At 35.5% G+C, this 25,676-nt stretch overlaps 3 protein-coding genes across 12 annotated transcripts in view; 1 reads left to right on the top strand and 2 right to left on the bottom strand.

The window, feature by feature from the left end:
- The window catches only part of Graf (GTPase regulator associated with FAK), a 60,467-nt gene extending 56,901 nt beyond the window's left edge, over nt 1-3,566 (bottom strand). For all 4 annotated transcript variants that reach the window (XM_022069725.2, XM_022069727.2, XM_022069726.2 and 1 more), the window contains exon 1: nt 3,280-3,566. In XM_022069725.2, coding sequence (XP_021925417.1) covers nt 3,280-3,439 — 160 coding nt within the window. In that variant the 5' untranslated portion in view covers nt 3,440-3,566. The remainder of the gene's footprint in view (nt 1-3,279) is intronic.
- Nucleotides 3,567-4,402: 836 nt separating this feature from the next.
- Nucleotides 4,403-21,965, bottom strand: Pfas (phosphoribosylformylglycinamidine synthase). 3 transcript variants are annotated; one of them, XM_022069735.2, is made up of 23 exons: nt 21,860-21,965; nt 19,976-20,255; nt 18,130-18,280; nt 17,412-17,562; nt 16,712-16,848; nt 16,484-16,596; nt 16,022-16,162; nt 14,962-15,074; nt 14,277-14,537; nt 13,789-13,862; nt 13,424-13,580; nt 13,075-13,298; nt 12,295-12,420; nt 11,444-11,680; nt 10,732-10,857; nt 9,855-10,035; nt 9,269-9,514; nt 8,074-8,556; nt 7,463-7,639; nt 6,925-7,089; nt 6,187-6,357; nt 5,277-5,405; nt 4,403-5,018 (listed from the first exon to the last, which is right to left on the bottom strand). In XM_022069735.2, the coding sequence occupies exons 2-23, from the start codon at nt 20,242-20,244 to the stop codon at nt 4,834-4,836; spliced, it is 4,017 nt and encodes a 1,338-aa protein (XP_021925427.1). In that variant the 5' UTR covers nt 20,245-20,255; nt 21,860-21,965; the 3' UTR covers nt 4,403-4,833. The 3 variants fall into 3 exon arrangements, with proteins under 3 accessions (XP_021925427.1, XP_021925428.1, XP_087203753.1); XM_022069736.2 differs by having other exon boundaries at nt 21,929-21,946; XM_087347627.1 differs by lacking the exon at nt 21,860-21,965 and having other exon boundaries at nt 19,976-20,926.
- Nucleotides 21,966-22,102: 137 nt separating this feature from the next.
- Nucleotides 22,103-25,676, top strand: part of msps (msps cytoskeleton-associated protein 5) — a 39,984-nt gene continuing 36,410 nt past the window's right edge. The window contains exons 1-2 of one of the 5 annotated variants that reach the window (XM_087347624.1): nt 22,103-22,121; nt 23,842-23,937. The gene's annotated coding sequence lies outside the window, so the exon portion shown is untranslated. The other 4 variants (XM_087347622.1, XM_087347623.1, XM_087347625.1 and 1 more) reach the window with 4 other exon arrangements.

The following is a 25,676-nucleotide window of genomic DNA, read 5'->3' as shown; positions in this document are numbered from 1 at the left end:
CGGGCCGCAGGCTGTATGCGGCTCGCCAATATACGAGGTGCGACCTGCGTACATATTCTGTAATGCTGAGTCATTCTGTAAGATGCAAATGATCTGAAGTACTCAACTGCTATCATAAAATAAACTTCGCTGGAGGAATGCAAGCAGATCGCAACTGAAATTGAACCTGCCACTGAAAGATTGATCAGGAGTAGATAAGGAAGGGTGTTGGGGGGAGGGCGAGGGGGAGGGCTGGGAGAGGAAAAAGTTGTTAACCCTGAGCGAACAAAACCCCCGGGTGATGAAGGAACCAGCTGTGTAAACATGTCTGTCTTGGCTATTACCGAGATGCCATCAAAGACAACCCTTCAGTCACCTTAGATGAACCTCTGGACATACAACACATTCTGCAGGGATCGTAGGACTTCGAGCAGCTACTAATCTCTGCAGTGCAGTGAGTGTCACATACCCCACCGGTGTGGTGGAAGGGAAACGAGAAATTCAATATCCTTACGGAACTAGAGGGTAGTTTCAAACAGGGCAACTCGTTCCGGTTTTCATGAAGTGCCAGCGTGGTAACAAACAGATGAGCGCCACAGTTTTCTTGCTGAGGAGGTTCAGCTATCTATTACCCAACACTAAAAAATAACTTCATTGTGTACGACACATCCAGAGAGATATACCAAAAGAATACACCGGAAACAGAACTCAATCCGTCTCATTTTAGTAAATGTCGACGTTGTTCCCAAAGTCAATTGTTACTTCTGGGTCCAAGTGTCCAGTTTGAATCTTCGTTTGTAGACATGCGAGTGTCAGAACTAGAATGGCCTCCTCCGTGAAGTTTAAAAGCACATCTGGCATTCTGATCGATCATGCAATAAAACAGTGCCGACTATACTTACTACATATAACTAAAGGAAACCTGGAAAAGGGGAAATAAGTTCTGGGAAAACCTTATAAACGAACATTTACAGAGATCATTTTTCAACAGTACTGAGCCGAAGAACATGACATGCACAATAAAGTGTAAAAGATGTGTAGCGGATTCTCCGAAACGTCGACAAATAGGCATAAGAACCAAAGCTCCCATGACTGGTACCAACTACCACAAAAATCAGAATATGTACTCTTGAATAACTTGGCAGACAAATGTTAAGACCATGTATTTCTGCTGAAGTATATTACTTTTATCTCGGGAGTACTATTCCATGAACACCTGGCCATGCCATGAGCCCTGTATGACATCAAATGGTCACTGAACAGTTATCAGCAAGTCATTGCTATGGCTACATCATCATTCAGGGTACAGATAATACTACAGTTCTTGTCCCGTTCAATGTGACAGTTTAGAGGCTTCAAACACTTGCTTCCAGTAAACTTTCACTATGTAATTAGGCTTTGCTGATTAAATCAAGTCTTAACCCTCTGAAGCAGAACCTATCTTAAAAAAAATAATGTCATAAAGTCTGGTTCTTCCCTCAAAGAACAAAGAACTCTCGGGAAGAACAGCCAGTTGTTATGTATAGAAAGAAATCGCTGAGTGTTCCGACAAGTAAGCAAAATCCACAAATTCACTTTGCCAGATGAATGCTGAGATGCTGAACACTGAAGTAGGTTGTATTTATATACAGTTAGCACAGTGCTTTAGAAAATTAAAGGGAGAATACCAATCATACACTGTCACAAATAATCAATTCTTCAACAACTGATTATTTTCTCCATCTGGTTAACTGCTTAAGATGAAAAATCTTTTGTAACTAATACAAAGTGATTCAAAAGTCTCTGTGCACACACATGCCCTTACCGGCACATGTGATTTTATGACCTTAACATTTTCGTAATTTGTAATCATAAGAAGGTTCACCATGAGAAATATGTGTTTTTCCAGATGCATAAAGACTTTTAAATCAGCCTGCATTTTGAACTCTGAATGTTTAATTTAGACCTTGACAGTACATGTACTCTCCTGTTCAACATACCATTGATTAATATTTCTAACTTTCAATCTCAGGAGTTGGTGAAGAATTAAAAAACTGTTCAATTAAAATCTGAAATCTTTAAAGAGTAAATCCAATTCCAATACAAATACACAATTTGTTTATCCTTAGGAAGAAAGCTGCTAAATGTGCTAAATAGGAGAATTTTATTATTTATACTTCTTCTGGCCTGACTTCTATTAAAATAAAGTATGTGTTTTATGTCTTTGCTAACTTGAACAAATGGATTACAAGCCAAAAATGAAATCACATTAAATTCTGACAAAACACATTTCATGAAATTTTGTATTCCTAGCAAAAAATTGTGTTAATGAGGGTATAGGGTATGAGAATAAAACAACTGCAGAGGTGTAAAAAAATAAATTTCTTGGCCTAAAATTGATTGTAACTTAAATTAAGGGGAAAAACAATAAACTGTCCCTATTCCAAAACTCAGCATGCTTTGCTATAAGGATTGCCACATCACTCATGAATGCAGAAACTTTAAAATTAGTTTACCTTGCTTATGTCCAATCATGTCACACGCAATCACTAGAATAATGGCAAGAAATAAAAGGAGAGTCAAGCTATTTAATAACATTCCCCCCACTACAAAAAGTCTGTATCACAATATAAAAATGTTCACACCAGCACTATCTCACTCCTACTCCACAGAAGAATGCACCTTAACCAAAAATTTTCATCTATTGTACACACATGTAAGCAATAATGGTTACACTTTCTTGTGTGTGTGTAATTTTTGTGGTATTACTGTAGCTAACTGTAAATTACTGTCATAACTATGCAATTTATATTTGTGTTAGAAACAATTACTGTATTTGTGCTATGACATCTTCTACATCTTTGGCTTGGGGTATGAAGTATCTATGGAATGTAAATAAATACTATTCTCTGATGACAAGAAGGTCTTGATAAATATTATGACTTATACATAGAATAGTTTATGTTCTTCTCATAATTTAGTTATGGTACTTCCCACAAAGTCGAATGAGTCACATTAAGGCTGGGTTGGATTCAACAGTTCAAATTATTTGTGTGACTTTCCATTAATATAATGTATGAGTCTCCATGTCTGTTAGGTGAAATTATTCTTTGCCCAAACATGCAAACAGACAAATACTTTTGGTTTCCTCGACAATAAATGTGGTGACATAACACTGTCCTGAAGTTACATATGTAAGTAACGATAGCAAGGTTTATTATTTACAAAGTAATACTGAATTAACATATTCAAGAGAAAACGGGGATCAAGAGATGGGCAATTTTGAGGCAATAAGGATATTTATCGAATGTCAAAACTTACTTTTAGCAGCACTGAGCAAATCCTTCACTTCTTTCACTAGGCCCTTTATTTGTTGACTGGTTCTTTCTAGTTCTTTCTCATGCGTGTGAAGTTTTTCTCTAAAATATGGACTATCTGTTAAACAGTCTGAAAATTCCAGAGGCTGAAGACCCACCCCCATGGTAAAATAATACACTAACAGCACACCATTCAAGCCTCAAGGAAACATGCCTCTTCCTCAGCTACTAACACACCACACGAACACTGACAAATGACCACTGAATACATGGTGATAACCTAACAGCACTCTCTTCTCAGAACGCCATTTTATGTCGTTACAGAATAATTTTTCTGTCATCTGTTGGACGAATCTTAAAAGCATTAGAGTTCTAGTGTACTTTGGGGCCATCTATTGGCTGACGGTTCAATTTAATCTATTTGCAGTAGCAAATTTGTTTTATGTAATCTATTGGATAATTAAACACAAAATGTAAACATCGTTAAGTTAATTCGGACACGATGTTCTAAAATTTCTGTTGTTCTCAAAATTTTCGACTACACAATGCATCTAACCTTACTTTTTGTGGGCCAATAGTTCTTTTCAAATGACTGAGAACAGATTGATTTTGGAATCTGTAATTTTAACTTAAAATTAAGATGGTGTCAATAATATTTTACATTAAAAATATATCCATAAATCCAGAGAATCAATAAAGCAGATAATTAAATATAATAAAATCTGTAACAAGTAATATGCTTCAAGTTTTAGTTATAATGGAAAGAATAAACAAGTCAGTAAATATAAAATTCGTGGGTTTGCAAATAAATAACTACCTAAATTGGACAAATCACACTGATATACTGATAAATAAGTTAAACGGTGCATGTTACACAGTTAGATCTATATTGCATGTCAGCAAGAATGATACACTCAAATCAGCTCATATTGCCTATTTTCACTCCATAAATTTGATTTGGATTTGTCTAATATTAGTCCTACATCACATGAAGTTCAAATGATGCCATTAATTACCAGTATCTCAAAAACAGCTCATCACAAAAAACTGGTATGTGGCATAAAATAAGCTTTGAGTTTGTTGACATTGTGTTAGGTACCAGGTTTATCTCTAGAAAGCAACAGAAATACATATTATTTCCAAATTTATTGAACAGATGCATATAAAAATAACAATAACAACAAATACAGAATCACGTAGGCCAACATATACAACATTTTCAATAGTGAAGATACATTACATTATAAATGTAGCACAATAAAGATATGAAACATACCATAATTAATATATTCACTGTAGAAAAATCTTAATTTTAACATCATGCAAATTAACAATACCATGTGCAATAAACACTATAGTAAAAATTTGTTAGTTTCCATTTTTGTTTTTGTTTACAGAGAAAGAAAGTTTAACCGCATGATGAAATCATATTTGAGCATGGAGGTAAATTTGTTGGTTTATAGTGTTAAATAGGCTATTTATTCATCAGTACATTTGAAGACTTAATAAAACATTATATCAATAATTCACAAAAAAAATCACATAACTGTCTTATATGTTATGATGAGTTCTTAACACACCAACTGAAGGCATTTTCAAACATACGTAACCACGGTGATACAGTGTACTTGTCATGCCAGTCGGCTGGCATCCAGGGCCACTGCCATAACTGTGTGCAACGCTCTGGATGGGGCATCATGGCAAGATGACGGCCATCTTCAGAACATATTCCAGCAATACCACCTGCAGCAACCAAATATACTTGTGTTAAGTGATTCACTAAGCATAAGTAAAAAGCCAGCAGATTTTTTTACAAAAGAAAGAAGAACTTTGTGATGCCCTCATATCTATAAATCTGTGCATACCTCCTGATAAAAGGACCTTGCTCTGCAATGATTTTATACAATCACACATTTTACATCAGTATACATGGTCCTTTGCTCAAAAAGATTTGTTCCCATTTAATCTAATCTGGTTGTCATTTCAACTATAATGACTTACAAGGACTGCCATTTGGATTCAGTGGATATGTCTGCGTTGGCTTTCCGTCGTCATCCACATACTTCATGGCAAGACAGCATCTCTGTTCCAAGCTTGAAAGCACATTTTCATTACGGAATGTGAAACGACCTACAAATATTAAACAAACATACTATATAGCAACCTAAGACACTAATATTTTACATCTCATCACTCACTCACTCTATGGTGCAGGAAATTCTTTGAAAAGCTGATTGTATATTCAGCTTATCATCAAAGAATAAGCCACTTTCCTTACGGAACCCAAAGGTTCATCACCATGTTCACAAAAGCCTGCCACCAGACTCTATCCTGAGCTAGTTGCATCCAGTTTGCTCCATCAATTCCAATCTCCCTAAGGTCTAACCAGAAAATGTACAATGAAATGTAGACCATCAACAGCAGTAAAACCCAGACTCAAACCTTCAATGTACTTGAAGAATACTCAGATAAATGTTATTATAATACTACAAATGTCTAAACAGCAACAACTTAACATTTAGAATTTATGTGCATGTACCTGACTACAATTCAAGACCTGATATTTATAGCATTATAACACACAACTTCAATTTATAAACATATATTAATTTAAATACAGAAATTCTGCTTCTAATTATGAGAAAATTAAAATATTGTGATGATGATAATATTCCGTTGTTCAGATTTTGACACTTAATGGTACAACTGCACAATGTAAAATTATTTAAATTTCATGCTGACAAGACAAATCCAGCAATGTTAAAACACTGATATATTTAAAAATACTGTACAAAATATTTTATTGTGAAGTGAAAAGCAACATCATGCTGGAACAGGTGGTTTTCAAAAGGAACACATACTGGTTTTTGCTAAGTCAGGTCCGGTGAAAATAATATAATAAAACACTAACCTTCTCCGTGTGCAATCCAAATTCCCAGTATACACCCTTCCATACCCTGGAGCATAATGGATGGACTCCTCTCAATGCGGACTGTGCTGAATCGACATTCAAACCTCTCCGACAAGTTGTGGTCAAGCACAACATCAGGTCCACGCAGTTCATCTGATGATGCACTCTTCCCTGCAAATTGTAGTGTTTTAAGACAAATTAACTGGACAACTAATTCCTATCACCCCAATTAAGTATATTTTAATTAATATTAAATACTATTGATCAAACTAACACCATCAAGTACCAAATATTCTGTGCCACTTGTTGAATAAAGAATTGTTGACAAAAATTCATGTGTGTTAAGCTCAAAATGAAATGGATTTTCCTGGATAAAATAGGTTCCTGAATCAACCATGTCATAATGAATCAGTTATCGTTATTGTGACACTGAAAGCTTCTAGTGACAGTGTATCAAACCATAAAAACAATTTTATTTGCATGAAGTACTAGTTATTGGCAAATAAGGTAGTGAGTGACCCTTCTTCAAACAAATTCAGCAAGGACTCCACACCATTTTTAAATAAATTATACACATAATTCCACCTCTTATCACAAGATGCAAATAAAATAGTCAATACAAGAAACAGTAATAGAAGTTATTTATGATAATTCACATTTTTCTTTCAGTGCTGCTAAAGAGGCAAAACATTAAATACTTAATGGTGTAAACATGCAAGAAATATAAGAGCTACATGCCTTGTGATTTCAACCCAATCCATCCTAGCAAACTCATGAGTTGGCAACCATTGCATACTCCGAGGCTGAACGTATTTGCTCTCTCAAAAAATGCCCAGAATTGATCTCTCAGTGATGGATGGAACAACAAACTAGCTGCCCAGCCTTTCGCAGATCCCAGCACATCTGCAACAGCAGCAGTTTGAGAAATAGTTTCGCTAAAATATATTAGTCTTTATTTTTTGCTCCTGTACATCCACAAAATTCTTCATTGTATTATTTATTTCAAATAAAAAATAAAATTTTATATATATTAATAAAAAAATTATTACCAATTTTGTCTTTTAATAATGTAATATATAATTCATGTTCAGCATCATACTGTAACAAACCATTATTTCCTTCCTCAGTTGATGCAGCCTGGATCAAAATGCCAAATGTATCTGGTTCAGAAGTTAACAGGAGTTTGACAGAACTAATGTTCCCCAAATGTCCATAAAAGAAAGCCTACTCCATACCAGACATCATCTCAATTGTTACAATGTGTCTTCAAACTCACCTGCATAGCTAAATCCTCCAGGAAAAATAATGCCTTGGAAATTGTCAGCTGTGACTTGCTTGTTTAGGAGATCCTGCATTGTCACATCCCAAACTTCAAAACCTACACTGAAAAGAGATGCTGCCATCTCTCTGTCACCATTGGAACCTTCTTCTCTAATAACAGCTACTCGAGGAGCTGGAATAAAAGTTTCACTTGAAATAGTGCAAAACCTTAAATATTCTTACAACTTATTTTTCACAGAGACCATGCAACCAGATTCTCATTTGTAATTATCACAAAGGAAATTACTAAGAAGTGTTAGTAGATCCAAACCATTCAACAACTTTTCTCTCTTCCTACCCAAGCAATATATCTAGCCAATCACAGTCCCTTATATTTCACTACCTTAACAATACGAAGTAACTTGTATCTATCATGAAGTTCCTTTTTACAAGATATCATAAACAGCTAGCTTTACTAAACAGTAAACATAAGATTTCTATTTCGACTACACAAAACAAATGGGAAAATAAAACTTGTTCTACAGTATTTACCTTGGTCTCTAATGTTTTTGGAAGCAAATGGGATTATCTTTAACAGAACAATGAGAATTTCAACGAGATACTTACGAGATGACAATAATTTAGTGGGTGCTGATGACTTCTGTGGATCAAATGTCAGTCTGTATGCTGGAGCTTTGCGATTACCAAGGGATTCAAACTCTTTCCTGACACAGTCAGGATTAGCTTGCCGTCGCTCAAGTCGGTAACTAGTCTCTTCCCACGTACGAAACAGTGAAATCAAGTCACAGCTCAGTGCTAAAGCATCATTCACACTGACGGTCACCAGTGACTCAATTCCAAATGCACTTGACTCTCCGATAACATGCACAGGAACTTTGTGTGTCTTGAAAGTTGTGTTTACAAATTCAATGTCCTTTGAGACCACTTCTAACACCCAACCCAGCTCTTCAGAAAACAGGATATCCAAAGCTTTGCCTTCCTTATGAGCAATGTTGATCTTGATACCACTTATTCCAGCAAATGCCATTTCCAGCAGACAAGTAATAAGACCTCCATCACTGATATCATGACCAGCCATAACTTTATGTGCTGTAAAAAGAGACAACATACTGCAGTATGAAACTTTCACCTACGTACCGCTAGAGAAATCAGTAATGAATAATGAAGTAATACAATAATTTAGTCACAATGCCCATACAATGGCAAGGGTGAAGTACTTTAATTATGTGAGAAGCAAGTTTGCAGATGTAAGATCTGAGGTTTTCACAGCGGTGAGTATGAAGATTTCTGTCTTCTGGGTTGTTGATCTGTGTAGTCTGGTCGATGCTAACCAACATCTCAGAGGTCATACTGCCTCCGTCATTGCCCTGATGACGGAGGCAGTATGACCTCTGAGACGTTCGTTAGCATCGACCAGACTACACAGATCAACAACCCAGAAGACAGAAATCTTCAAGTTTGCAGATACTGGGGAAACACAAAACAACAAAAAAAGTGAGAAGCAGTAGAAGCCTTCTATCATGCAGTAAGGTATTTTATGGAGACATATAAGCTATTTAAAACAGTATTAACATACAGGGGTGACAAATTAACCTGGACCACAAGGCTGAGAGAGTCTGACAGAGAAACAAAAAGAGTTAAATTCAAACTCAATCTGAAAAAAAAAAACTCACAGCAAATTCATGAGGCCATCTCTTCCATATCATACCAGCAGTTCAGACACTTTACATCTTTATATTTTATTTCTTGAATATTGTCTCTCCATTCAGAATGTGTTCAGATTAGTTTTGTATGTAAATACCTCTTATCAGTTTCTGAGTAGCAATGAAGGCTTGTTTGAGGAGGGTTGGCTCATCAAGATCTGGTACATCATCTCCAAGTTGTTTGAAGCACTGAGCGAGAGCTGTACCCCCCAGTCGATTCTTTCCTCCAGACAGATCTACAAGAAGAAGAATTCCTGTCTGCCCTCTTGAGGGACCTTTCAGATCAGGTGTAACTACCTGCTTAATGTTGGGGCATGGGGCATATGCAGAAATCACCAAAGCACCTGAAACACCAACCAAGAATTTTGTCAAGTGTGTAAATTACATAGTGAGTTGCAGTGACTAATTCCTTAAGAGTACACCCTTATTTTATTGCTTGCCACATAGACTATTTATCACTGCTGCTAAGTTCCTTGTTGTTGTTGGCAGGATCGATGGAGCAAGTGTGTGTGTGCGCAAGGGTCCTACTTTGAAGGTGATTTGGTAAGCATTGCCATATGTCCTACCATTACAGTGCTATACCACAATTCCGGGAACTTTTTGACTGCCCCTCGTATGTTGTTGAAATACCAATGAGTACATCCCAGACTTACATGATTATGGTACACTGAAAGATGTACATACCAGGTGCTTTGACAATGTCACCGTCAACCCTGGCAGCCATGCTTAGTGAGTCCTTTCCCCCATCAACAGCTATACCCAGATCTGACATCACTTTGCACATAGCAGTACACGCATCATACAAAGCTGCACCTTCTCCTGGAAGCTTTGCAGCCCACATCCAGTTCCCACTACACTTCACATCCTACAACAAGCAACTTGGTTAATATGAATTATCATATCTTCTTCTTCTTTATTATTCCATCTCAACATATTATGAACAGGATCCTTCCATCCTTTTCTTGGACTGGGACCTGTTCATATATGTTTTTTAGGCAGGTGATACAGAATTATTGGAATTATCATACGCTGTTAGCTAAAAGAGGACGGGTAAGAGACCATGGTCATTATACACAAATCAGCACTAGAGGTGTCAGTGTGGTAGCAGCTAGGGAGCTAACAAGAAATGACCACACATTCCATGTGACTGTGAGGACCAAGATGAACAAAAATTCTGTCACCTAATAATACAATTTATAAAACCAAGTGACAACCAAAAAGTCTCACCTTCATCAGCATACTGTTTCTGTTCTATACAGAGTGACTGCCAAAACCTTGAGCTTTACTGTTACACTATGTGCTCAAAGTAACTGGAAAGGGAAGACGAATTTTGGTCTAGTAGCATGTGTGTATAACGGTGGAGCGAATAGATCAGATCGGTGAATACCTGTTTTTCCATCATTTTGCATAAATCTGTCAGAAGCCATGTCAAAATCATTACTGACGTGGACAATAAAATGAACAGCAAGTACTGGGAAACAGACACGAACAATCAGGATACTTTTTCAAGATTCCAGTTACGTTCTTCTTATTTACCACATCTCTGTTTGCAGATTACTACCTGTATATCAGATATCCGGGCAAAAACCAGATTGGTTACAGATTCTGCAACAGCCATCCTTGCGCCTGCAGATGCATCAACCAAACCCTTGATTGGCTGCTCCCCTATAGCTGTGGCAATTCCCTCCTGTACAAAATAGAACCAAATATTTCATATCAGCATACACAAATGTCATCAACAAAGCAGAGAAAGGAAAATAAAGAACATGTACCTATTAAATGATGTACACGACAAAACTAAAAGAATAAATTCAGAACACGTGTTAATATTCAGCACAAAAACAGTTTCTATCCATCTTGCCATTTGTGTTTTATGGCTGTTGAGATACAATTTCTAGTTTTACTGTCAGGGAAGAGCAAAAATTGCTAACATTTGCACTGACACCAGAAGGAATGATGAGAAGAAGATGAGGCACACAGAAGAATGACTAGTGGAAGATATGGAGTTAGATGGAAGGAATCCAGAATGCAAAGGTGGAGAGAAGATCAGAAGAACAGAAGATGGACTTAGAATCAGAAGATGTTAAAAAACTGATAAAAACGTATGACCATACATACATATATACAACCTTATTGATTTCCTAACATTATCAGATTAAAAGTACAAACTGTAAAGCTTCTCAGATTGAAATACTATTAAGAACACTTTGTTTCAAACTCTGCCAATCTATGTTCTGCCACAGAACTTAAAGAAATCATATATGACAACTTACAAGACTAAAGTGTGTCAGAGCAGTGACAGCTACATCAGCCAGTGGAGTATGAAGTGGACCAATGCATTGTTGTTGGGCAATGAGACCAGTAACACACCGATCCACCTTATTGGTCAGGTACCGTTTGCTGGCTACAGATGGCAGTCGAAGTACATGCTCCAGAGCCAGCTTCACAGTCAGATCAGCAGGCAAACTCAGTGACTTTACTATTGCTGGTTTATGGTCCAGATGGAATACCTAAAACAGAATACTCGTATGTGAATTAAATACACATTTTATTCTTAATTACCTTAAATTTACTACAAAATTGAGGAATGATGTTATAATAAAGTTCTGAAGACCACATAAGAAAGGGTCCCTTCAATCAAAAATAAAGTTGTATCAGTTTCACAGACATACAGTAGAAACCCCATTTAATGTTCAATTCTACTTACTTAAAACCAATAATTTGTGTTAAATAGCCTCCATTTAAGCTATTCTACAGTTCTGTATTGCAATTCAACATCACCAATTCAAATGGAGATTTTACTATAAAAATAACATGCTAATTTCAGTGTAATAATGATCTGGCAAAAGTATAAGCAAGACTTAGTATGTTAAAATATGTACAAACCCATAAAAATGTCATCTTTGTCAATGACAAATTCAATTCTAGATGGCAGAAAAGCCACTTAGATTTCAAAAACCTGTACCTGAAAGGTCAATATTGTAAAGCTAAATAGCAAATTGGAATAAACAAGAAATTAATTTCAATATTTCTTAAGGTTTATACCTGTATATGTCTGTTATAATTTTAGTGATTCAGAAAATATATGTGACTCATGGTTGAAGTATTCAAAATTTCTTCTCACCTTCTGTGGCATTTTTCCAAGAACAAGTTCTAACTCCAGGTCAACAGGATGTCTTACATCTTCTTGCTTGTAGCTGCCATTCAAATATGGAGTGACATCTATTTCTTCTTCCTCAGAAAGAATTACCTGTTAAGACAAGAGAATTTAAGACTCTGTGTGAAAGGGTATCATGAAGAGAGAGCATTCAAAGTAATCATTTTGCCTTAGTAGACACAAGAAGTACACTTAAGCAACTTATTTTCATAACACCGGGAAATATGAGTGGTCAGCGGCATAGAACAAACAATGAAGAGTTTCGTTAACTGCAGGATTGGTGATCCCTTTGCATATATCACAGGTCTCATCACATGATACAAGACATTATTCATGTAATTTTCCTATGTTCTTGACCCTCTATGTTCATAAACTTGTTTCTTCAACATATCAGTAGTGTTAATGTAATGTGGTATGCCTCATGAATTTTGTCTTAGCAGCTCTGATTTTGAACTTCATTTTGCCCTTTATTGTCCTCATTTCGCTACCAATGACAAGAGATAGGACAGCAAACACATCGATTCTTGCATTTTGTCTGACATGTTGATGGTTTCAATGTGCTGTCGATTAAGCCTGTAATTTCTAGCAATGTTTACATTTTAGCATCTATATGCTTTTCTAGTGGAACATTCAAAAACATAAAGAAAAATAATTCTGACTGGTCAACTATTCTTCAACCACAACAAATGTGGTACTTCAGATAACCGTAAAACCACAAGCTTTTAATCATAAATACTGTCATCATACCCTTCCATTGTCAAGAACTGTGCCAACAAAGTTGACTGGACACCTCTCTCTATCGCCAATCTGCATTAACAATGGAACATCCTTCGGATAGCACAACACAGCATCATTTTCCTGATACTCTGCACCCCAAAGCTCAAGAGTTCTGATTGTGGGGTCTCCCAGTTGAAACTTGTGTGAGAAGATCACAGCACCAGATGGCTCCACTAACTCCTTTAATACATTTCCTACAAACATTATAAATCAACAAACAAACATGACCAAAGGTGTTTCAGCAATGTGATGCACATAATAATTTTACAAACTTTATCAAGCATGCATAATGGGTTATGTGCGGTACAAATTCACTTACCATTGCCACCAGCTCCCTGATCATGGATACTACAGATAGGGTTATCACTTCCTCTTTCTAAACATGCTCTAATAACTCGGTTCAGTTTCTGCTCCATCTCTGCATCACCCCTTTGAACTGCACCAAAATCTAGTTCTGCCTTGTTATCACCTTGCACCTGCACATCAGAGATGACAATCAAACCTTAATTTTTTCAACTGAAGTGTGATAGACTGCTGGTTCATGAATAGGTGATTTGTCAGTTGCATTGGTTATAAACAGTCAAACAAAAAATGATGTTAAAATTATAAATGATGAGTTAGAAAGAATTAATAAAAATATCATACAAAATTTTCAAATTTGGATTCAAAAAAAAAATCCCTCACCTCCACTGAGCTTGCTGAACCTCCACCAACCCCAATACGATACACTGGACCTCCCAACTTCACCACTTGCATACCTAGCCACAAAATAAAAACAGAAACAATATAAAGCAGCAATGCACAACATGCAGCTTTCCTGCCTCCATTCAAACAACATTCATCATGTAATTCATGCATCATCATTTTTATCATAAAATAGAACAATAATAAATAAAGTATGAATGTTTCACATATTCCATTCTTGAAGATTCTCTGTTGATTACCCATGTATTTGAGGCAGCAAGCACCTCTGAACTTCTACCAGAATACACAGTGCAACAACCCAGAAAACAAATCTCCATGATCGCAGCTGTGAGAATCTCAAAAAACAACGAGAGAAACTTTTGTTACTGAAGTCTGAACTGGACAGCAGCATGTTTAATTCCCAAGTGGGTGATTGAGACAATATATCTGTTGCATACACATTATTTACTATACATGCAATTACATACCTTTCTCTGGTTTCAGCTTGTTTACCATATTTTCATCCAAAGACCCAACGCCACCACTGAACATGATGGGTTTGATCCATTCCCGGCGATCTCCAGATGGTTCCATCAGACCAAAAGAACGAGCAAATCCAGAAATTACAGGTTCTCCAAATTTGTTTCCATAATCTGAAGCTCCATTACTTGCTTCAATTAAAATTTCCAAAGGAGAAGCAAAGTTATCTGGATACTCTAAAGATGGATCTTCCCATGGTAGTTCATAGTCTACACAACAGAATACCAACATTCTTTAGATGCCGAGTGTTAAATTGTTACTTACTGATTACAAAGTACTGTCCCTACTTCGGATGATCAAATCATAGATCAAAGAGGCAAAAAATAAGCACGAATGCATAAGGATTTTGGAAGGAGACACTTGTGGTCTACCTCCAGATACTAGCACAGCATCTGCCTGAAGAGATGAGAAGAAACAAAAAGTTCAGTCATGATCGCCAACAGCCCAACAACACTCAAGTACCTCTCAACACAAATTTAGAGTGGTCATTTTTCTGGTAAATGATATTTCACTTACCAAATTCAGCTGCAAGATATACAGATATGTACCAACTGTAGTGGGTTTTCTTTGTGGTCAAAAATGGGAAATAAGAAAGTATATTTTATTACATGTGTTCAGAAATCATTTACTTACCAGGAATAAGTAGATTTCCAACACAGTAGCCAGCTGTGCCTGCTATACAGTGGCCTCCCCTGCCAACTGCGTGGACATCTCTGATCCTCCCACCAGTTCCTGTTGTTGCTCCACTAGAGATTAGATGGAGACTCAGAGAGTTAAAAGCACGCACACACACACACACACACACACAGATATTTATCATACATGCAGGGAGGATGGAACATAAGGGAAAAATATAATAAAGTCATGACAAAACAGAACTGAATGACTAAGGTTACTGAATGGTGTTGACTGATAGGGTAATTAAATGAAGGACGCTGGACAAGTAACATGCATGAAGTAATAAAACGTTGGGTGGAAAATCTGGATTGGAAAGATGCGAACTGAATTAAAACAGAAGATGGCAGTCTTCTGGGTTGTAGCGTCATGTAGTCTGGTAGAAGTTTACCAGTGTTTCATAGGTCTCTGCTGCTTCCATTGATGCCTTTAGCTGAGTCAATATTCTGTATTTTAAAGGGCAGTAGGCTTAAATATTGAAGTCCAAGTTACTGGTCCATTCAGTTTAAAACCGAAAATGCAATATTCATAACACCGTTTCAACATAATCTTGAAAAAGGTAAAGGTAATGTATGTGTTCATGCACCATGCCAAGGAAACTTTAGGAGGAGCAGAAGGCAATAACCACACATCATTTCTCAGTTCTAGAGAGGTGAGTTATCAGTTTAAGGACCAGGTTGCCTTTACACCTAATGAAGCAATGCTACAACTCACTTAACAGAACAGTGGATGGACCATAGGGTTAATCATTAACAGCATGCTGTCTTATACTGGGTTAGATATTTTGAAACTTTGTTACTTTTCATTTTTAAAGTTGTACAGTTACAACAGCGTCAACTTTCCCACACATGTGTTTTGCCTTCATGAAATGTTCAATATGCAATCCTAAAAATTAAATGTGCATTTCTCTGTATGACTACTTTAGAGTTAAACTTGAACATCAAAAATAAACACAACCTGTTAGTAAAGTTAAACAAATGCTTGTACAGGAATTAACTTTTATATCAAATATTCTCACCTGAATGGGGCAACACCAGTAGGGAAGTTGTGTGTTTCAGCAGTGAAGATAAGATGTGACTTGCTATGAACTATTTTAAAGCTGCTTGCTTCTTTTGAGTTACTAGGACGCAGGTGTTTAACCCTGAAACCCTCCATAGCACTGCAAAGAAGAAAGAGCATATAAATCAATGAAAACTGCCATAAGAAAAGCTTCCTGAACTTACAAGCAGTGCAATTCAACATCAATTATATGTGAACATATTACCAACATATCAAAAAAAAAAGCGTAAATCAAGAGTTTCTTAATGCTTCTGATAAGGATGTATTACAATAAGACATCTCAGATTAGGTTCCACATCAAAAGGATACCTAATGACAGAGATACTTCCTGAGATGAAGTTTTAAAAATAAATGTTATGATAGATAATGCCCAAAACACTGTGTCACATAATAATTTAAAATTTTAATTCATCAACCATACCTGCTGTTATCGTTGAACTTGATTACATTATTTGGGTTGGTAGAATTTTGGGTATTGATTATCATGTCTATCAGCGATTCTGGTTGTTCCTTACCATTTATCACCATTCGGCCCTACAAATACAAAGTACAAACAAAATTACCAGCATCTGAGGTACAATGAGAAAACTGATTAATACTATTAGATATTAAATAACAAGTCAAAATGGTCATGTCAGGAACTCTTAACCTTGAAAAACCAATGCCTGCTGTGTTCACTGTTTGATTGAGCTAGATCAAAGCACTCCACACTGGTTGGATTACGTTTTAATTTGTTTTTGAAAAGGTCTGTGTAAAAGTCAAGATCCCAGTCATCAAATGCCAAGCCTGAAACAGATAATATAAGGAATTATATATAACTTTCTAAACAAGAATATAGTAACACCTCTTCCAGCTACATACGAATGCAAAAATTATTGGATTATAGTGTTTTGCCTTTGACAATGCTTTGGTGGGGAATGCTAACCTATTTTTTCTACTCAAAATACCACTAACATGAAATTACCCTGTGCCTATGTACTATGCCATGAAGGTGTATATTAGACTCAGAGGTAAAGCTCCATGCATTTGATGATGGTATTACACAGAAGTGAATATTCAGATTAATGTGAAAACTACTATTTTTAAAATATCTTCAAATCAGTATGGGCACATAAATTTTGGGGAAAGGCACAATTACTAGGCATTTGTATACGCCAACATTTTTAATCGCATTTTTAGAAATTTGTCTTTACTTTCGAATATAAGACGGCCTTGAATGAAGACAAAAATGAAAACTCACCTAATAGGTATATGCAGTTGTATAATATGTTAACACATATATACTGTGACTTACATTTGCAGTAAAAACAACAATTTAATGGATAGTAACCAGGCCAGTCTGTACATACCCAGATGAGAATTCACATCTTCTAGTGCCAATCTTCCTGCAGATAACACATCAACTTCATACCAGTCTTCTGGAATTATTCCTAGTTCAAAACTCTCAATGGGTGTGATGTAACGACAATGTGTCATGCGATCATGCAGTAATCCCACCAACTACACAGTGCAACAAAGGACAAGTTTCAAGCTCAAATATATGTAAACTAATCTGCACATAGGATCTACCAATATTATCACACAAGCCAGAACAATGAAGGAATGCATATAAGCATTTCACTTACATGGATTTATTCAACAGTCCTTTACTGCAAACTAGAGATAAAGAGAATCATTCAAATACACAATACTACACCATAAAAAAAAATTATTAGACATCTGTAGACTGGGAAAAATATATACCAAAAAAAGAGAAAAAAATTAAATAAAAACATTGGAAAACCGTGTTAAAGAAAAACATGGATGTAAGTATTAAATATAGGGGAGATAAAGAAGAAAAAACAACAAACCAGCTTCTGCAAAAAGACCCACATGATAGGAAGTACGTAATTTAATACTGAAAGATTAAATTTTACACAGCATTGCAATGTTTCAGTAAAGAAAGACACTAAATTTCCCTACATTTCCCTACAATAAGACATACTTTGATGTTGAAAATGATACTAAAACTGTAGCACTTCTGTTCACAGAAGTGATTTTCTTATTTCTATCATGAATACTATGCACCTCTTCTTCGACTACTGGACTAATAGCAAGGCCATCTTGTTCCCAGTGGATGAGGTATCTAGTAGAAACTTCTATCCTTTTCACTTTATACAAACCAATGGAATTACATATTGAGACAGCATTACTAGAGAAGGCAGTTGAGAAGTTCAGCCTGCAAGAAAACAAGCATCCCATGTCAGCAACTGACAGTAAAATCACATGTCTAACCCAAAAATTTTCTAATCTATAAGAAAACTCACCTTTGCCCATTGACTTTAATAACAAAAATCACTGTTTCATGCTACAAATTTTTAAACCTAAGCAAAAGTCTATCCTACCTTGTTACAGAATCAATATGACATGGAAAGGTAGGAAATTTCAAAGCATTTCACGTTTATATCACTAACTGATTAAATAAATCACCATATTAACATCTACATTCACCTACAAGAAGTTTTTAGAATGCAAAATTAAATAAATAACTTCACAAACACGAATTAATAAAAAAGTAAAGGTATAAGTAAAGTTGTCCCATATTGTGTGGGGCATCATGCTAACCACATATACCCATCTAGTGCTGAGATCAAGAATGAGTAGGAGCTAACCCTTCTCCCCCCCCCCCCCCCCATATGCTTCCATGGTATGCAGTGGGGTAGTATTATCAGTAACTCTCCAATGAGAAAGTTGATAGTACAGGCAGGTCAATGCTACATAGTCTGAGCTACTGAAAAAGTGTCATTAAATAAATAAATATACAGGCAGAATACGTAATGTTTATTCTGCTAATGTCTTCACAAGACTTCCAGTCCTACAAAATCTGTTAACTTAAAACTACTAAATTCATAGTACAAACAGGTTCAATGTCTGCTGAGTTATACCTTGAAAGAATATTGAACATTGCATATTTTTAGCAACTGTACTAATGAAATTATTGAGAATGATGCACTTATTCAATTCAATTCTTTATTATTAGTGTGCTGTATCAACAGCCTGAAGGCCAATTACAGATAAAGCACAGAGATGAGCACACAAACACAATAGAAACATAAAAGGTAAAACAAGCAGAATATAAAATACATTAATATGGAGGATGTTAATACACAAGAAAATTGCAGCTAGATATATTAGCATATTTGTAAAAATAATTTAAATCAATTAAGTAAATTATACTATTATAGAATGTGAAGAAATGTGACAATTTTCTTCTTGAATATGTCCAAGTCCCTGCAGACAACATTAGCAGCTGATGCACATCTATCAGAAGGACTGTTTTTGATCAAAGGGCTAAAACTGAATACAGAAAATCTCTCAGATTCCGAGCAGGGATGCGGAGACCGACAGCTTCCAGAAGGGAAGGACAGCATTTATGCTGAATGTTATAACTTACCAAAGATGCAGTTGTCCCTACCAAGATAATAGGGTGTTGAGCTTCTACTGAGGATGTAATGAACTGTAACTTTTCCAGAATTCCTACCACCTAAAAATATTATAAACTCAACAATGCAAGACGTAGGATAACGCTTACAGTAAAGTGACTGCCACATGTTGGAAGACCGGGGATCAATTTCAGGCAGGTACAGAGTATTATCATCATAACAACATTCAAAAGTGAGACCCACCGAGTCTCCTATACAATGATACTAAGAACTCTTATGAACCTGAAAGTAAAAACAGCCACAGCCTGAAGCTGCCAACTCACCTCTATCTAGTTTACAGGTTAAGAAAGACAGAGTGTTTTTTTTTTCCACTCACACTATACTCCTTCATGACATGGTGCTTAAGCATGGGGACAACTTTACAATTTACTTAACAAACTAAACATATACAATATCATAAATTACTTAAGTTTGTTTAAGTTTAAATGTACCTTGGTCCTATCTCAATAAGTAAACTGCCATGATATACTCCATGTAGATTAGGTTCTGCAGTGAGATTCTGAGATTCCAGAGGGGAACCAAGAATCCACTCTGTCTTCTTGAATTCAGAATTTGAGAGTGTAGATGTAGTCTCCACATTGAAACATAATTCTGTCTCCAAGTCATGTACCAATGGGGTATGCTGTCTGAGCTGCCTTAACTTTGTAGCAGTAGCCGCAGAGCTCAGTCCGGGCTTTCGATAAAATCTATCAATCACCATATTCAATTAATCTGTGAAAGTGATAAACGCATGAACCAACACCTTAAATTATGAAGAATTAACAAAACTATGTATTCTCTTGTTAAGCTGTTAAAATAATTGATTAAAATAAAATTCACTGTAGAGTATGAATGCTGATTACTACAGCTGGTATCTTATACTGACTGACAAGAATGGCAACCAGAAATATAAGGGTTATCAAAGAAGGTTTCAAAGTATCGTCACAGGGAGACATAAAGAGATAAAAGTGCATGAACTTTGACATCGTTAAAGAAAAAGCAACTATTACGTACAGAATGACACAATTGTTGGCTGATAACTTTACACAGAACTCAACGCAAAGATACAAATGCTGATAACAGTTGCGAGTTAATGGCCAAGCATATATGTGTATTCCATCATCACATTTTTCCAACCACAAAAGGTGGGCCGCACCATAACATAGGTGTTAATTGGCCAGATTCTCATGAGAGAGGCTTGGGTTTGTTCCCAGGACAGTTTACATGGGATATGTGATAGACAAAGTGGCACTGAGACAGGTTTTTCTGTCTTTTGTCCTTTTCCTGCCAACATCATTCCACCACTTTTCCACATTCACTCATGTATCGTCTGGGGAATGAACAATGGGCCTGTTAGTGGCCATAGTTCCACAGAGACACAGTTACATGCCATTGTAACAATAAAAAAAACTACAAAAATATTAAATTAACCATTTTTCTTTGCAAAAATTACTATTAGAAACATGGACTGCAACAAACAGTCACCAAATATATTTCAATCAGTGCGCTCACTTTCTGGATCAGTTAGTAGAATGCCTTGGTCAGTAGATGGTAAGGAAATAAATAAATGATTACAAAACACAAAGGAAATTGTATGAAGGGGCATATGGCTTTTGCCTGGAGAGTATACAGACAAGTGTCGGTATAGCACCACACTATGCTCATCATGTGAGTTGTCACACCATGTGGATTGTTTCAGAGGGCTGAAGATGGAGGCAGCTGTTATCTACCCACAAGCCCACATGGCATTACAACACTGACATATTCTGTGCTGTGAGAACCTCAAACCTCATTCACATAATTAATTCACTCTCAGAATTTCCACTATTACCAATAAATTCCTAATTACTGAACCAATTACACTACATCCCACATTAAAAGAATAGGTCACTGGTTATCACCACAGGGGTTTATCTTTAACAATATCAATTGATGTAATAATTAAAATACAAAAGTCAAATTGCTTTTTAAGTCGCATATTCCAAATACATCATGAGGAAGAAATGTTTCAGTGGAACATTCATTGATAATGTACAAACTAAACAAAACATGTAACTGCTTCTACATATCTCGGCGACAATTTATGCACGTAGGCCATGTGGTAACCTGTAAACTCACATTTCAGTATAACTAAATGTAAACTGTAGTCAGTAAGGCATGCTTTACAAATATGTGGACTTGGTAAAACATATATGTAAAAACTACTTTTTTATGTCATGTCCAAGAAAAAATCCAAAAGACAAAGACTGGGAAATTTAAAATAATCCGATTACAATCCATGTATAATTTTGGTCTGCATAATAATTACACATATATATTATATTGAAGATAATTACACATTCTTTTATGTGTGTTGTGGTCGTAACAAACCAAAGTATTGCAAACCTGCAATGTTTATAAGATACCTATTATTTAACCCAGGAACATGAATCACCTATCAACTTCATATTTGAAGTTTTTAAACTTAAAGTTGTCTCTCTGTGATATCAGGATTTTTACATTATTTCTTTGTGCAATGCGCAACCATGCCATCTATGATCAATTGTATACAAACACAAGGCGAAGTGATGCATTGGCGTAATCGAAAACAACAAGAAGGTAAACAACTTTGAAATTTTAACTGACCACACACCAACTGTGCCACTGGTCATTTTTATTATGTAGGGTTTGAGGTTTACGGCGCAACTGAAGACAGCAATCTTTATATGTATTATATTTACTGAGGGATTCTGTAGTGTTATGGTCTGTTAATTTTAGGTTAACTGTCAATAAATATTGTCATATTGTAATTGGTGCGTAATCTACATGTGGCACAGGAAAAACAAAATTAATCATAATTGGTAAGTAACGTATCCAAGTACCATACGCATTTCAGTTTTTATATTAGGCTTCTTACAGCGGGATCTGTGCTTTCAGTGTTATTAATTTAATTACAAAATTTAGAGTGCATGTAAACTTTAGGTAAGCATTAATTTTAGATGCCACAACCTGCCATATAAGTTTCCTTATTACCATAAAATCTTATAGCTTGGGTCAGTGCATTATAGAAATACTAAAGACTTGTAACGAATGCAACCTGTTTATAATTAATAACAGATAGTTGGGTTCATAGATTAATCTTGCATTCACAAATACAGTTCTCATTTGAAACCATCAGGGTTCTGTGTAACTACTTTTCCAATCTGAGCTTCATATTTTTTTAATACATCTTATGAAGACATCTTCAGCAGTAGTTTGTACATGCTAGAATTTTAATGCAGCATTGTTAAAGTACTGTTAAATGGTCCATTTATTAGCTTTGGATTTTACAGATTCACTTTGCCAGTTCTTTTATACTATCTTCAAATCATGTTTAGTGTACAGTTTTCCTTTCCTTTTCAGATCTTTGTCCTCTCTTATTGGCCACTATTTCTCATAATGCTTGTATTGTGTAATTATATTCTTATGTTAGTAGCTAGACCTGATAAATTCAGTGCAACATTCACTAAATTTTATGTTTATGTAACTGTAATTATTATATTATTTGATAGTGTATGTACAGGCTGTACCATTTAAAATGCAGTCTGACAACAAGCATGTGCAACTAAATAGAAATCAGATGCAGGTCCACCCCTGTGTAATAGACTCTCCCAGCGTACCCCATGCCAAAGTTTCCCTGGTTGCTAGGCCACTGCTTACACCAGACAAACAAAATATATGTAGGTGTTAACATTATTTATTCATGAACAGAATGTGTTCATTCTCAAACATCACTTTGCATGAAATGTTTTGCTGTTGTTCATGAAGCATTTAGCATTGTGTTTCCTGACAGGAAAGTATCGAGTAAGACAACAATATACCAACTAGTAACAACTTCTCAGAACACAGAAGGTGTTTGCATGTGACAAGTGATTATTGAGTTACAAAATGGCTTTAATTATGGTCACACCAATTTAAAGCATTATATCAGCTGCAACAGTAGGGTGCAAAGAAAGAATTCAATATTTCCATCTGTTTAACTGTTTTGTGCATGAAAGGGTTCACATGTAGTAGTTATGGTTGTGTTTTAAGTGGGACATTCCATTCATTTAAATTGTTAATGACATACAATAGAAAAGCTTATTATAAATGAAATGTAAAAATTTTCTGTGCATGAAAAATAATTCTGTAAAACCAGTGATTCAACAAACCACTAGAATAAGGTTAGACTAAATTACCTTAGATCTAGAGAGAGTAATTGGATTTATCAGTGGATATAACTAAATGTATTATAACAATTTAAAGATGTGGTTTATATTAAGTGTGTGTTATTTATAAAATTAATTTCTTATTGTTACAGAATTTAATAAACAGTTTCTACAGAATGATATATCTGTTAAGTCTCAGACAGTTTTGCAAGGTTTAGCTGTAACAGAACAGCTGAAGTTGACTGAAGGTGAGTAATATGAGTTTTAAATAACTCTTTTTAAGTATATATCTTCTTCTTCCTAAGATGTTTTACACATTCTGAGAATCATTGGTCTTTGTGTGTGTGTGTGTGTATGTATATATAAAAACTGCACAGTAATTTATTTATTTATTAATCTGTACACTTGTTTTAGAGTCAGTAATTTTTGTTGTACTTTTATGAATCACTGTCCTAGACAAGGAATTGCAGAGACATGTTATGGTTAATCATGAAGATCTTTCACAAGCAAGATGGGTTGAAAAACTGGATGGGGTGCTTGCTGTTATGCAAACACTTGTCCAGATAATTAATTTTAGGCAACTTATTGAATGGGTGGTACTGCTTCCTTACTTACTTACTACTTACTGTGCAAGGGTGCAAAAAAATTGCTCAAATTTTGAATGTACATTTAAAATTCGTGCACGCGTCTGACTGCAGCACGCCTAGCATTGGCACGGTATTCACCAGTACATTGCAGCGCAGAGCATTTTTAAATAAGATAATAATAATATTCCATGGCATAACAGCCCTCTGAGAGGCAAAGCCGACTGGCAAATAAAATTGTAAAATTTTCTTCATGCCTATTTTCATTCCTTTTAAATTTATTTCCTTCTTATAGAGAAAATATTTAATATTAATTTATGCTTTTTACAGTTAAGATGGAATGTAACCAAATTATATCTTTGAGTAATTCTCTTTGTATTATTTTGACGTAAATACGTCTATATTGAAGGGTCATTTCGGCAAAAAAGGGAAACGAAAAAGTGTAACCCGGTTACCTAGGAAACGTCGTGTTTATTCGGCATTATTGTTACCTACGAAACATAATCTGTTTACTCGGCATTATTGTTACCTAGGAAATGTTACATTACATTACTCGGCATTGTTGATACCTAGGAAATGTCATCTGTTTACTGGGCATTGTTGTTACCTATAAAACATTACATTACCTTGCCTTACCTTACATAACATTACCTTAACTTACCTTACCTTACCTTACCTTACTTTACATTACTTTACATTACATTCAGCTACCACAGACCCATCTTAAGCGTAACTAATTCAAGTTAAATAAGTAAAGTCTTAATCAAACTTCACTCAATTGTAAAGCATGTATAAAGGAAATATTTAGAATAAAGCCAATATATAAACTTCCTTTCCGTATAGATGTATTTACATCTAATTCTCCGGAACCGTGGTTCCACTATCACTTTTTTAACTAAAAAGAATGTGTAAATATAGAAGGACAATGGCCAGCTTTTATATGAACATGTGTGTGTACAACAATTTAATAAGAAGTATTGGAATTTCTAAACCACACCTGCAACAAGGTTCATTTCTCATTTCTTATGCATGCAGTATGATAGACTGAATAAACCGTATTGCAATCCATTCCTTTACTAATTGTTACATCATATGTTTACTCAGCGTTGTTATATTTCATTAGTATATATTGGCGTCAACAATCCGCTTTCGTCATTGTGGAAAGAGCTGAGCTGTGAATCGCTTGTAGGAGAAGTTTGTTGTAGACGAGATACTTTTGTGCTTTTACAAGTCTTTCACAATAACCAAAGTACGTACTTATCTTCTGTGAATTACTAAGAAATTCATGACTGTCCTTCACTCTATCCATTTTATTTTGCCGATGGACATTGAGGTCTCTTCGTCTTGAAGAAAGAGTGGGGCAAGTGCATCCTATTTATTATTATTATTGCTTATAACATTTA

The sequence above is a fragment of the Zootermopsis nevadensis genome, unplaced genomic scaffold (genome assembly GCF_977971745.1).
Source record: "Zootermopsis nevadensis isolate Lab colony 2312 unplaced genomic scaffold, Znev_1.0 Znev_ptg000012l, whole genome shotgun sequence".
NCBI lineage: Eukaryota > Metazoa > Arthropoda > Insecta > Blattodea > Termopsidae > Zootermopsis > Zootermopsis nevadensis.
This window is presented reverse-complemented; position numbering and strand designations above follow the sequence as displayed.